Raw genomic sequence first — 14,544 nt, 5'->3', positions numbered from 1 at the left:
TTTCCTTTGTCGACGTACAAAACGACGATATTAACCCACGCAGAGAGACGGCGCATTTACGCACACGCGTATGCATAATAATCATACGCATATAAGTAATCAAATTAGCTTTATTCGACGCTTCGAAGATCCGTCGCGTCGAATGAGTTAACGCTCAAGAAGTTGCGTAGGGGTCAAACTAAACTCCACGGCTATAAATTAACGTGTGTACTTTAACACGTTTGCCTATTTACGGGATTGTAAAAAGAACTTGCGAGCCATGAGTTTACATTTTTATCATACGGAAAAACACGCGTTTTATTCGCAGTTGCAATTAATTATAATTGCCTCAATTATCGACATCTCGCGCAAGATCTCATGCAAAATTGGAGACCAAAATTAGAAAACTGAATAATATTTTGATCACACAGACCCTTGAGACTTTTTCTCTTAAAAAAAGGATACTACTTATAGCATTCCACTTAAGAAGCTATTGCAATCAGATAAACATAGACGTAACGCCACCAAGGATCATCAAACTATCATTAAGATCCGTTATTAATTCATATTAATTATCTGGCGATGCACTTAACACCTTTTGATCGAGGGGGAATTAGATTAGGGCCTGGCTGTGTGCGCTAGCGATTGCTTAAAGGCGCACCGATAAAAGCACCCTGAAAGCACGTTACTGTGCATGCTGCTCGACACATTAATTTCTGTCGATTAGCTTTTGAGTGGCACGACACGGGAACGCCGTGATGTACGAGCGCGCAGAATGAAAACCTCGAGGTATTAAAACGCCGGCTGACATTCTGCGACCACCCCGTAAATGGCCGTGATATCGCGCCGTAATTAAATATAATCTGCAATATCGAGGTGCGTTAAGCGATTTCGCGAAAGCACGTGCGACGATGTTTCCGCAAGTACTCTTTCGTTGGTATTTTTCACCGTGCTATTCAATGCTGCGTGTTTAATGTCAAATACGACTTCACGTCTCGAACGACGATTTTTCTGTCGGACAAATAAACCCTAAATTTCCATCGGTAGTTTCCAGTATTACGAGTCACTTTCGGGAAATAGAATTTTCAGAATGACACTTGTCGAACAATCGCTCCCAATCCCGCCGGAAATTTTCACAATCGAGAGTCTGGGCCAGACAATGAAATTATACAGACACATGTTGTGGGCTTGCAAGGGAAAACATATTGAACTCGGAAATGTAACGTTCTGGGACAAAAAGAATTTTAAGATCTAAACTTTTCTCGAATATTATATTATTGAGTCCGCATCAGTTTTCAATATACACGATTACTGAATCGGAAGTACACAAATCAGGAGTTTAACTTTTTACACCATAATTTTCGCTGTAATAATATGAATAATTTTCCGGGTATCTTTGGATTGAAAAGCCTCTTGTGCTCATATTCTACAGAAATAATTAACGTTCTAGAGATTAACTAGGGATTAACGAATTGTTAAACAAACTTCTCGCGTTCTTCTCCGTGTCTTCGCAATGTCGAGCGACAAAGCATGGCACTAAGCGCGATAAATCATAAATCATCACTAAAACGAAGCTTTGTCCCTTTTATCGCAAGAGGTGAAATTTCAACGAGTTTTTCTTCTGTCCTCGTGTCTTGGAAATCCAGTAATGAATCGCACGCCGTCACCAGACGTGCACGCGGTCCAAGAGCTCCTTTTACTCATCCTGGCAGAAGACAAACGCGTTTGCAACGTCGCTATTATCTCGACGTCCGTGCCACGCGAAACCCGGTACTGAAAACTCGCGCACAGCAGCGGCACGCGAAAGCTTGCAATGAAAATCAGTTTATACACACGCTAATAAATTAATCAATCAAGATTGCTCGCCACAAACGCATGTTTCTCTCTCCCTCTCGTTCGGACGCTAATTCTAACCATCCAGATTACCAAAAAAATCGAGAGATACCGCTTTAAACGTCTTATAACATTTTGCGGATTATTTAGAATCACGGCTGGAATTTGAATTATTTTTAAAAGTGTCATTTTTCGATGCATTAATCTATTTTAATTGCGTGATCAATGCTTCGTCGTCTAGACGACGACAAATAAAGCTTCATCGAGGGATATCGCGTCCGCTATCGTCCCACTTCTGTTCCGAGCTGTGTGTCGCTTTTTTTCTCTGCCCTAATACCTGTCTCGTGCGACGGGTTCGTAAGAGCGCGCTCATGGTGGTCTAGGGTACTCCATCATTCGACGCGATGTCTATCCCGTCTAGGACCGCGTATACGCGCGCTGACGCTCGATATCGCCTCGCGTCTTCCGTCCCTGTTCCCTCTCGTGTCCCGGACGTGGATTTTCGCGCGGGGCGGAGATAAACCGCGCGAATTTACCGGCCTCCGACGCGGATGGAACACGCGCCGCATTGTTCGGAAGGAGTGAAAAGCGCGATGGGGTCCGACTCGTCGGACTCGTCGATGTCGAGCCGGGAGGGAGGTCGCCCCCGCGTTCTCGTTTTTTTTCCCCCGCGCGGCGACAATCCTTATTGTCGGATTGCGCGGTCCCCCGTCGTACGTTATCGAACGAGTGGAAGAGCGGTTTGCAACAGAAAAATAATAGGCGCGCGCGACTGGGTTCGATGAAGTTGCGGTCGTCATGACAGCGTCGGCTCGAACGTGAGCCAGACTCGCGATATCGACGACGAGCGATCCGGAATAACGTCGAGGATACAGAAACCTCATACAGAACTGCCCTCTGACTTGCTCTCGAATTGACTCGCGTTTTTTTTTTGCTAGGATCACCGAGTCCCCAAAGATCGTATCTATCCAGTCGCACCAGTCGCACGAATAGCCTACAGCATAAAGACATGCTTGACTTCGCCGTCGTAGTTTGGTTGCTGAATCCCATTTCAATGATGGGACGATGAAGTCATCGCGAAGTGTAATCGGAGAAAGAGAAATGTAAACCTCCTTGGGATGGGCGGTTCTCAACGAGAAAGAGATCGCACAAACGGGATAATAGACAAAACAGCGAAGCAGAAGGGATCGCGTAGTGCATTTCTCGCGAAGAGATTATGTAAAATGGTCGGAACACGCACACAATACATAATTAATATTGTGTGGCACGATTTGCAAAACTTATTCTTACTCCCAAAGCTAATCTTTTAAATGTTGCACTGATATCAAACTGGATTGTGTCATAAATTACAACTTGCACTTTTAAAATAAATGTGTTTTTCATTTACTTCTTTTCTGAGATCCGATCGATCACGCAAACGAACATTCAAGATTAGAAATCAAGAATTAATGTTTTACGAAACGTTTTATTAATTTTTATTTTACGCAATAATGTAAAACAATGTATTTTATTTCTACGGTATATTTATACGTGTAAATTGCAAATATTATCGAACCCAATCAACTGGCGAAACTTCGTTCCAATTAAATTTCATATCAAACGGGAGGCAATAGGATAACGAAACCGAATAAAAGTACGTTTATTACCTTCGTGAAGCAGATGCCACGACGTAATTCACTTATTTACAATTCTCTCGATCGGAAAACGACATTCCGTTCACGGACATGTGTACACATGTGCCGTCCCTGCGAATTTATCGCTGATCAGCGAGCGAACGGCATCAAGAAACGGAACCGGTTTGCAAAAAAAGTCCCGGGTACGAATCGGACCGCGTGCGCTCCGCTGCCAGGGATAACGTCGCGCTCGCAAAAAAATCGGAATAGACAGTCAGAAAGTCCGTTGTACTCACTGATGAGTGGTGACGTTGAAGAAGAGATGCGAGAACTGCGGCGCCGAGTCCTCCGGGCCGTGCGGCGCCGGGAAGCTCGCGACTAACATTACCGGCTTCCGGGCGAAATTGTGTTTGCTCTGCCTGAGGAAAGCCACGCTGTCGTTGGCTATCAGATCCGGATAATAGTCCCGGCTGTAGTCAAAGCCGTGCTTTATCTTCTTGCCGTTCATGTTGACGCTGTAGTTGTAGTAGCGGGAGTTCATTATAAGGCCGCCCCATTCCCGCCATCCCGGCGGTATGTACGAGCCGTTGTATTTGTTCAAATACTTGCCGAAGTATCCTGAAACAAAAACAAAATCGCGGAAATTAAGTTGCAGCTTTGGTGGACGATTTAATCTTTAATTTCTCGTAACTTTCTTGGCACCTCTATCTCTTAGATAACTGTAATTTTAGATATAATATAGCATGTTTTTTAATTATGCAATTTACAATTTGTATTATCGATGCACGCGCTTGCAAAATATTATTTGCCGTTCATTATGTTCCAAACTTGTAATTCACAATTGAAATGCAATGTGTAAATTACTGTTCCTCATCTGTCAAGTTAAATTGCTGCATGTAAACTTTTTTAATGGTCAGTGAATACAGGAAAAAGTGATATATATTGATATTTCCTCCACAATCATTCCATGATTTGTAATTTAACGCATAAAACACCAGAATTCAACACGAAGCACGACACATTCGATAAATGCTATTAGATTAATAAAGAAAGCAAACATTATATCTGCATTCTAAGCTATGACAATAAGAATTAACGCCATACGTGTTTCGTCCTACTTTTAAAAATTTGTTTTTTTTTTACACATATATAAATATTTATGTTTCCATTCCTGTTTTCTATTTCTGTTTCAATTATATAAGTAATTGTTCTTGTTTTTAAATACGAGAAACTATTTGTCTAACTCCAGAGTATACAAGTTAATAAAATTAGGGAAACGCGACTGTTGAATACGTGTCATAAATATATAAACTGCGAAATATGAGATATATCTTATGCCATAATATATGAGAAGAAAATAACTCAAAATATTTTATTTTTGGTAAGTTAATCTCAGTACTTTTTTACATGTAAAAAAATATTTTTTATTGAAAAAAATTATGTGGAAAATACGAGGAAAAAAATTTCAGAGAATCCGAGACTGTATAAATTTCTTGCAGAAAAATTGAAAAAGTATACATTTCTCTCGGCTATACTGGTGATAAATCAAAAGGCAATTCCATTTTCTGGTTTCTACTTCTGGTAAAGGTACCTCCCGTCAAGACTCATCCCGTCTGCCGAAGTCTGAATTATTCATACGGGGCGGCATCAAATAATTAATTCAAAGGCACCACGGTGAAGTCGTTCTTTTCGGTTCTCTCTTTACTTCCACTTTCGCGTATCCTCCTTCTATCCTTGTGCACCATCGTGTACACGGTACGTATATATCGATGCTTATTTATATCAGAGTTACATGATGGCGAAATCAGACGCGCGCGCACAAGATGATTTTTTGCTAGGATGAGACCATCATGCGCGATCAATCACGTTTACTTTCGTTTAGCACTAATCGGTGACATCTCAATAAAAATTGCGAGCGTCATTCCTATTCGCTAAACAATAAGCGTATATAACGATCGATAAATCTGTGGAATAGATCATGGCTGCAAATAATCACTTGACATAAATCATCAATTCGGCTTTCTTGCACGAGGATTTATAACCAATGATTGAACATCAATTCGCGATTTTAATTGAATATATTAAAAGTTGGAGATAATCTTTTCAGCATTCTACACGTAATGTATACTATATGGAGTAAATAACGTTGGATGATCTTTTTTACTTCTCAATATTTGTAGTCGTCGAGAGAGAACAATCGTATAATTCTTTTATATATCTATAAATTTCTATATTTCTTCAAGACATTTATTTTCGGTGCGACTTCATGTGCAGACAACGAGTTCGGAAACATTGGTTTCCGAATACATTGTTCGAATTGTTTCTAAATGACTCACGCACTTCCAAAATATCCGGGTAATAGTCTCTCTCAGCTTACATCGTGTTTTCTGCGTAATCACAGCGATCCCTTTCTGTTTCTACTCACATGAGCAGTATTTCGAAATAAAACAAGTCACGGCGAAAATTAATCATATAATGATGTTGCTCGAATTTTTCCCGATAGTCGCAATAGACATCGAATGATTGCTCGACAAGCAAAGAGCGCGTTTCTCATCATTTAAAATTTAAAGAATCATGTGCGATTTGTACGATTTTAACTATCTCGCTCACTTGTGTTTACTTCGTGATTTCTCTTTAATTACCGGTAATTCGCATTTGTAGATACGCAGCTATCGCACCGCAAATTCGTCGAAGCGATAACGCTATGTGACATTATTGTTGCGATAGGCGAGTGAATCGTTTTGATTTTGCACTTAGTAATCAACGGACTTAAGTATATGTTAGTGCTTATTAGTAAACGAATATTTTGATTTTATAATTACAAGATATAGGTAATTATTGAGTAACGTTATAGCAGCGTACAGAGAAAAAACATATATTTAATTACAAAATTAATTATAAATATACATATAATAAAAAATTTTCACACATACGCGCACACGCGCACACGCGCGCGCGCGCACACACACACAACACACAACACATACTTTCAATGCTTTCATATCCTTGGTTATGTCAATTTTCAAAAACTCCAGCTAAAATTAAACATAAATAATTTCTTGTATAAAAATATGAATAACTGATTTTTCAATTAACGGAAACGGGAACAAAAATATGCTACGTTTTGTGCAGAAGTTTGGTTGTGATAAAAAATATAATCTTCCAAGCAGCAATCTCCACTAATTAATACTAGTAATATATGTATCTGACACAATGTGGTTTTTGGAATGTAAATTGGAAGAAAGCTTTGCATGTTCCATTCCACTAATAAATTAAAACAAACATAAATTGTCATCAGGTAAATTTGGATTCTCATTTTTTGAGTCTCTTTCTTGACCAGGAAGATTCGTGGCATCTATGGACAGACACTTCATTTGGCTGTATTTACATGCTAGTTCTGTCAGCCAGACAACACATTCGTTGTATTCAATAATCGTGTTTTCCTGTGTATATGTGTGATTGTGTTACTTTCACACTCCAGATGGAGTTAGACATAGATAATTTCTCGTATACAAAAGTATACACAACTGGTTATAATAGACAGAAGATATATGAAATGTATATATATTTTTTAATATACAGGGGTTATTTTTGGAAGTGTGGGGCTTTACAAGCTTTGCTTTTACCCCACCAATAAATTGAAACAAACATAAATTGTCATCAGCACGGGGATTTTCTAACTCCTTAACGACAGTTTCGGTATCGTTACGCAGGTATTATATATGGTAAAAGAGCTGCGCAACGATACCGAAACTGTCGTTAAGGAGTTAGAGAATCCCCGTGCAGGTAAAGAACGTGACTAAGCTAGTGAACACTTGGGTTTTTTTATTTTACGATAAAACAGTATAACGCAGAAAAAAATACGAGAATTTAATGATGTGATATATATACACCTACCATATTAATCTTCTCAGCAAATTATTTTTTGGAAGGTGAGGTTTTGCAAGCTTTGCTTTTACTCGTCCCACCAACAAATTGAAACAAACATAAATTATCATCAGGTGAAAGTGACTGGGGCGGTAAACTCGAATTCCTCGTTTTTCAAGTTTTTCTCTTAATCACGCAATTCACGCAGTTTTATGATGCCTATATGAATGGACACTTTGTTCGGCTTGCATCTAGTTTTGTCAGCCAGACAACATATTTATCGCATTCAACAGTTGCTTAATTATATTAATTGCCTAAATTAAATGTAATTAGGCATAAATAATTTTACTTATATAAAAATTAGTTATAACGGAAAGAAATAAAAATGTGAGGCTTTGCAGCCCTCTTTCCCACAAATAAACTGGAATAAATATAAATTGTAATAACTGTTAACATCAAACAGAAGCAACCAGATTGATAATGATAATAGAATTCGGGTTTTCCATTTTTCAAATTTTTACTTATTGTCAAATATATGGGATCTATTTTTTTGCTCATCTACCTATGCGTTTACAGTTTGATCAAATAATATTCATTTCTGAACTATGATTCTAGTATACTTTTTATAAAATTGAAAACATCTTGTCATGCACTTTCTTATTATATTTTGATTTGTCCTATATAATTTAATTTTAGATAATTTATTATTACTCTGCATGTTGCATTTATGTTCATCAATTTCACATGGCATGATCAAGTTTGTGTTACTTATCATGATGTTATCGATATAAAAATTTTAAAACAATTTTATAAAAGAAGTTATGTACCTGAAATATAGGGTGATTATATTATCAGAATTGTGACTACGCATCGCACCTGTTGCTTCGAAGAAGATAGAAGCACAACGCGAGATAGCATTACAATAAAAAAAAATCGCGACTTAAAGGGCAAATTAAAATTCAGAAACGGCGACACATCTCGGAGACATTTGATTGTAAAAGAATGTAATCTCTAGCTAAGTGGATGATAAAGAAGAGGACAGAAGCGACGCAGAAGCGCCAGTAGTATTCTGGCGCCAGTCGCGGATTAAATTTTAGTTAGGACAAAACAAAATAAAATGAAACGATAAAAACATTCGATGTAGAGAGAGAGAGAGCAAATATTCTCTTCTTTTTTAAATCCTTTATAAATCAACCAACGAATAAATATGTCTCCAAACTGTTCATAGCTGAATATCGACAACCTCGAGGGGCGTGCGGTACTCGTCGTAAAAATGAGGATGGACAATTGCGAAAAATCGACTTAAAGAATGTATAAGAGATCGAGAGAAATTTTAATGGAATTTAATTTTAAGATTTAGATATAGAGATACCTATTTAATGTTGAAAAATTAAAAAAAAATTAAAAATAAGTGAGTTTCTTGTTAAATTTTCGTCAATAGAGAAGACATAAGATCAAAAACAATATTATTAAGATATATTATTATACTTGAAATTATTGCACATTATAGGTTACGCTTTCATAATACTGAGTATGAACTATGCATCATAAATTTAATTATGTTTAAAGAATCATATTCTGTATAATAATAATATACGAAATACAATATTCAAGAAAAATAGAAGAAAAAGAAATAGCTATAAAGTATTAGATTGATGCAAAAGCTTTATCATATTTATCAAATAACGTTAAAAATAAAATTTCAGAAAACTGAAAGCAAAATCGCCGTCATGGATCTTCCTATATCCTTTTTTCCATCTAAAGAGAAATTTTTCAATCTTTTTTTAAAAATTTCTGTTTTTTTACTCATTTAATACAAGGCAAGATGGAAGAATGACAAATCTTTGGCACTATAATCCTAATGTAACAGAATTTCGAAATATCCTTGTATGTAAGATATCTTGAGTCAGTATTTCCGTACTAATATAATTAAGCACAATTTGATAAATGAAACCTTCAAAACTTATTAGCATTATATTAAGATTTCTCTTGTCTCTTTAGCTATTAATAAATCTATACTTAAAATCGCTGGTACAAAAAAATGTTTATTAAATAATTATTAGATAACGTCATCATCAAGAATAACAAACGTCAATTACAGAAAATGTTTCATTGTTCGTTTTGATGGTAGAATCGGCATAGAGAGCGAAGTTACACCCTCGTCGGAACGATGAACGGCGCGTAACGTTCAAGATCATCGGAGTTAAACGGCACGAATGAACTTAGAATATTGCGATGTGCCGGAATATCGGCGGTACGGAGGAAGTTCGCGATTATTTTAGGAAGTTGTTTCGTGCCGCGCGAGCATTAACCCGCTTTTCGGTATTCTATCGAAACACGCGCGGCGCGCTTCGGCTCGACGTGATCGTTTATTCGTTCGCATGTCGACCCCGTTCGTTACGACCGAGCGCTGAAACGTTCCCGTGCCGAGATTTAAGGGTACATCGCATGCTTCTGCACCACCGCCGCCGCGGCCTAACGAGCTGTTCAACGAACAACGCTACTTCCGCAAAAAGACTCGCATGATGAATCGGGATTTCACGTCGTGCGCGAATCGCGCGGATCGAAATTCACAGTGGGCTATGTGTATACATTTAAGACATCGTAAACCCATAACATGGGATGACAGTTAGAAAAAATATATCGATGGAGAAGGAAGAGACTATGGCGAGCGAATTGAGAATTTTAAGACCACTTGATAAAATTCATGTAAAGTCTAAATCACAAAGTAATATATGCTCCAGAATTACTTCAAATGTCCTATGCCTTAGGCACTGAAACCTTAACATCTCCGAAGAGTCGAGAGGATGCTGGACACTAATTTGTTCTTTCATTAAAAGGTGTGTTATATGAGGCTTATTAGTCTTATTTGATACACACATATCAGTTTTTATTAGTAATCGACATGAAAGATTATTCCCATTAGCGTCGAAATTCATCGATAAACTTTTCTAATTGAGCAATATAAATAAAAAAATGAATTTTAGTTTTTACCATTCTGCTTCTTCTATATCTAAAACCTATGTGTAAATATAGTTTTCATTTCTCTCATTATTCTTAAATCAAGTTGTACTTTGTTTTCATTTTTTCTAAAGCGTTTATTGCAGTGTCACGTACACAACGAAAAAGTGTGAATATGAGTGTACATTGTATGTAAATGTATGCGAGCATTGCAGTGTGTTGAGCTCGGGTCCGTGAGTTTGCTAAGCCCAAATGACTGCGGATCAGTCACCCCCGCAGGAAAAAAACAAGGGCGTTTGCTTCGAGTATTGAGTGTCTAAATGAAAAATTTAAACTCTAATGTACACTAATATAGGCCTTTGATATATATATATTTTTTTAAATAAATTGTACGTTATTAAATAAGAATAAAATCCACGATTGCACTTAAAGTTACAACTTATAAATTACAGAAATAGGTAAAAGTCGACAACTGTCTTAATGCTAAAAAACCTACTATTAAAAAATATAACGAATTATGGAGAGCTCTCCGGCTTTCACACCGAATGGTGAATCGCTGTCACATTTCCTTTTAAAGCACTTTTTTCTCATTCGTCGAGATTGTTTCGTGTTATTATCATTACGTGAGTTTCTATTTGAGATGCAGGAACAGAGGAACACACACCGGAAATCAAGACGTTCATCTATCAGTTGCGAAATAGCCGAGATATTTGCCGCGTGTACTAACAAGTACAAGTACGTATTATGGTAATCAGACTTCCTACAGCCACTTGAAACAATACCGCGTCACGTGTCGGCGGGGCTTTCTTCAGCGCTAACGGATACAGAAACGTTCTCCTTACGATCGTCGTACGTCACCATCGGCGTCATCTCCGCTGCTGTCATTACGCATTTGTTACGATAGGTCAGATAATAGATCCTAATTTGCCTCATTATTCATGCAAACCCCGCTTGCATCATAATGACTTTTTCCTTTATCCTGTCTCTGCTTTCAATCGATATCTCACATTGAAATGCTCGCAATTGTAACTGACTGATTGTGATGAGACACAGGTCGTTTATGGTAGGATTAAATATGCCTAACTCGTCAACAAATTCTTAGGCAAAAATGAAAATCTTATCTCAGTCTCTCCCAAAAAAATCAACTCCATGAAAAATAATATGTAGAGAAAACTGATAAAGTTACATAAATTAATTAAATGTTTGGTATTAAAATAATTGCAAAAAATGTTTAATTATATAATTTGGCTCCTGAAAGACTTACATATAATACGCGCATTCACGTTACCTTCGATTGACATGTCAAATTCTTCAAGCAATTATATATTAAAAAGCAATGAAAAATACCATCTGACGCAATATTATTATCTTATTATCAAACAATTTCAGCTTATGGTACATCAATAAATTATACGCGTTGTAGTATTTAATTGTGTCATAAATCCATTTCTATCCTTTATTATTAACATTCTTCAACAATTTTATTAAAACAAAACTAGTAATAGCACAAATCACGAAAAGTGTTTTCCCAGATGATGTCTAAAACTTAAAGAGAATGTAGTTCAGCTTTACTTATTTCTATCTATTTCTATATTGAAAAAAAGTAGTGTAAAAAGATATCAGCCAATTGATATCGATATGGATGTGAGGAATTTCCGTTCGTCATATCTTTTTGGTGCGTCTTTTAATACGTCGACTTTAATATAGTATTAATGATATTGAATCCTCTATAATTATCCTGCAGAATATCTATGTTGGAGTCTGTTGCAGCTTTTAACATACGCGTGGTCTTATCATTAAAGTGTAGGCTTTAAAGTCTGGTGCAATGCAAAAAGAGCCATAGACAGGAAAAATTACATGTAAACATGCGGTCGAGAACCCACTGCAGAAATCTCACCAGGAAATTATTCGCAAAGGAATAATTAAGAGTATGTTAAGTAAAATGCTTTACTACGCAGCGCGTCTCATAAAATAGAGGCTTGTCTCGTTAACGTTTTGCGCAGTATAACAGTACATAACATGAAGCGACTCTCAGATACGAAATGGCTGCACCGTGCTTTGCTTTATAGATCTATCGTATTGAATTCCATTCGCTATATCTCATAATATATAAAATACGAAACATTTATCAAGTCATTTTTAGACAATTGTAACGAGACATGTGTTAAGCTTTGTAGTTTGCAATAGCGTAAAAATATGCATTGAAGCAAACACTGAAATGCATTTTTGTATCAAATTTTTATATCAATTTTTTTATATTATCGTGATAAGTACTAATAAATAACAAAATATTAGCTAATTATGCTAACTGGCACATTAGCTAAGATAATAAAGTTATTTAATTTAGAATTAATTCTCTATTTAAAAAATATTAGGAATATCAGGCCACCTTAAGACCTTTGGAATTATAAACAATCGCACATTTAGAGATTACCACAAATAATATAAAGTATACCATAATACTTTACTTATCAGCGAGTTCAAGTAGATTTCACTTTGACACATAAATTTTTATTTTATTTTATGAATAGAATTATAGATGCAATTGCTTGTAAGAGAAAGATATTTATTGTGCATTAAAATATTAATTTTCAGATTTAAAAATCAGTCTTTTAATAGAAAGAATTTCAATTTATTGTTAGTTTAAAAATTCATCGACGAAAGAAAAGTAAACTTTGGATATTCGGTATAAATGTAAATTTATTTAATATGTATACGTTTATTTCAGTTTATTTCAGTATATATTTTCCCTAATTACATCGACTTTCACACTCTAGATGGAGTTAGACATAAATAATTTCTCGTATACAAAAGTGCACACAATTGGTTATAATAGACAGAAGATATATGAAATGCATATATATTTGTGTGATAGGAACCTATAATTATTTTTTGGAAGTGTGGGGCTTTACAAGCTTTGCTTTTACCCCACCAATAAATTGAAACAAACATAAGTCATTATCTTGCAAAACTGGACCGGTAAACTCGGGTCCATTTTTCTTTTCTTGACCACGCAGTTTCGTAGTGCCTATGGATGGACACTTTGTGGACTCGACTATATTTACGTGTTAGTTTTGTCAACCAGACAGCACAATCGTTGTGTTCAACAATCGTGTTTTCCTGTGTATGTGTGATTGTGTCATTTTCACACCCCAGATGGAGTTAGACATAAATAATTTCTCGTATACAAAAATACACATGATTGGTTATAATAGATAGAAGATAAATGAAATGTATGTATATATTTTATATTGTGTATAACCTGTTATTTTTTGGAAGTGTGGGGCTTGCATGCTTACCCCACCAATAAATTAAAACAAACTTAAATCATTATCTTGCAAAGGCGACTAGGGTGGTGAACTCGGATCTATTTTTCCCGGATTAATTTATTTTTTCGTTTATGTTTATTTCAATTTATTGAGGCAAGCTGTGCAAAGCCCTACCTTCCAAATATTATGTTGTATTCGGTAAAAAAGATAGAAAGTCCAGAAACAAAAAATATTCCTATTAAATAAGTACTTAAAGTAATAATGTTAAATAAGTACTGTTTGTATTTCTTTTGTGTACGAAAAATTATTTATGTCTGCCTCCATCTTAGAGTGTGAAAGTTGATATAACCGGGAAAATACAAATGTTGAATAAATACATATATATAAATAGAAATATAAACTTTATAAAATATCGTACGTTTGCTCATCAATTACGAATTAATTCTTGTTTTTTTTATTTTACATTTTTAGAATAATTTAACGAGCATACATCTTTACTCGTCAAATTCCAAAGTCACGAACGCACCTTAATGGTGAGGTCGAATAACGTATTCGCTCGCGACAAGATTCTCTCGCGAAGATAACAAAGAAAATTTGTCGCCTGGCCGACCAGTCTCGGTATTCTGGTCAGGGACACCCTGCATAACACAGGCAGCGATAACAAAACAAGTTCTTTCCTTTCCCTAAAGCACGATCATCGATCAGTACTTTGCGAAACACGTTCCTTTGCGAGTTCGGGATGATCATGCCCCTGATCATTCCGACTGTCGGTAAGTTGAACATTCTTTAAATGTCACATGCTATAAAATAAAATTCTAAGGTTCCGAACGAATTAAACGAGCAGCTTTTGTTACTTCTAATTTTCCCTTTACGATCGTGGTATGATTCTAGAAATCTAGACTAAATACTTTTGTATTGTTATTTAAAAAGGTAATTAAATAAAGTTAGTTAAGTACACGTATAATATGTTGCTATGAAATTATTTCTCCTAATTCAACTTTCTGTCTTATATATGACATAAA

At 36.0% G+C, this 14,544-nt stretch overlaps 1 protein-coding gene across 6 annotated transcripts in view; it reads right to left on the bottom strand.

Annotated features, from left to right (window-relative positions):
• Window positions 1–14,544, bottom strand: part of Sulf1 (Extracellular sulfatase Sulf1) — a 74,948-nt gene that overhangs the window by 17,222 nt on the left and 43,182 nt on the right. For all 6 annotated transcript variants that reach the window (XM_071709452.1, XM_071709448.1, XM_071709454.1 and 3 more), the window contains one exon: window positions 3,722–4,043. In XM_071709452.1, coding sequence (XP_071565553.1) covers window positions 3,722–4,043 — 322 coding nt within the window. The remainder of the gene's footprint in view (window positions 1–3,721; window positions 4,044–14,544) is intronic.

This window comes from Temnothorax nylanderi, unplaced genomic scaffold (genome assembly GCF_030848795.1).
Source record: "Temnothorax nylanderi isolate EJ_2023f unplaced genomic scaffold, tnyl_v1.0 TNYL_tig0077_pilon, whole genome shotgun sequence".
NCBI classification, from domain to species: Eukaryota; Metazoa; Arthropoda; class Insecta; order Hymenoptera; family Formicidae; genus Temnothorax; species Temnothorax nylanderi.
This window is presented reverse-complemented; position numbering and strand designations above follow the sequence as displayed.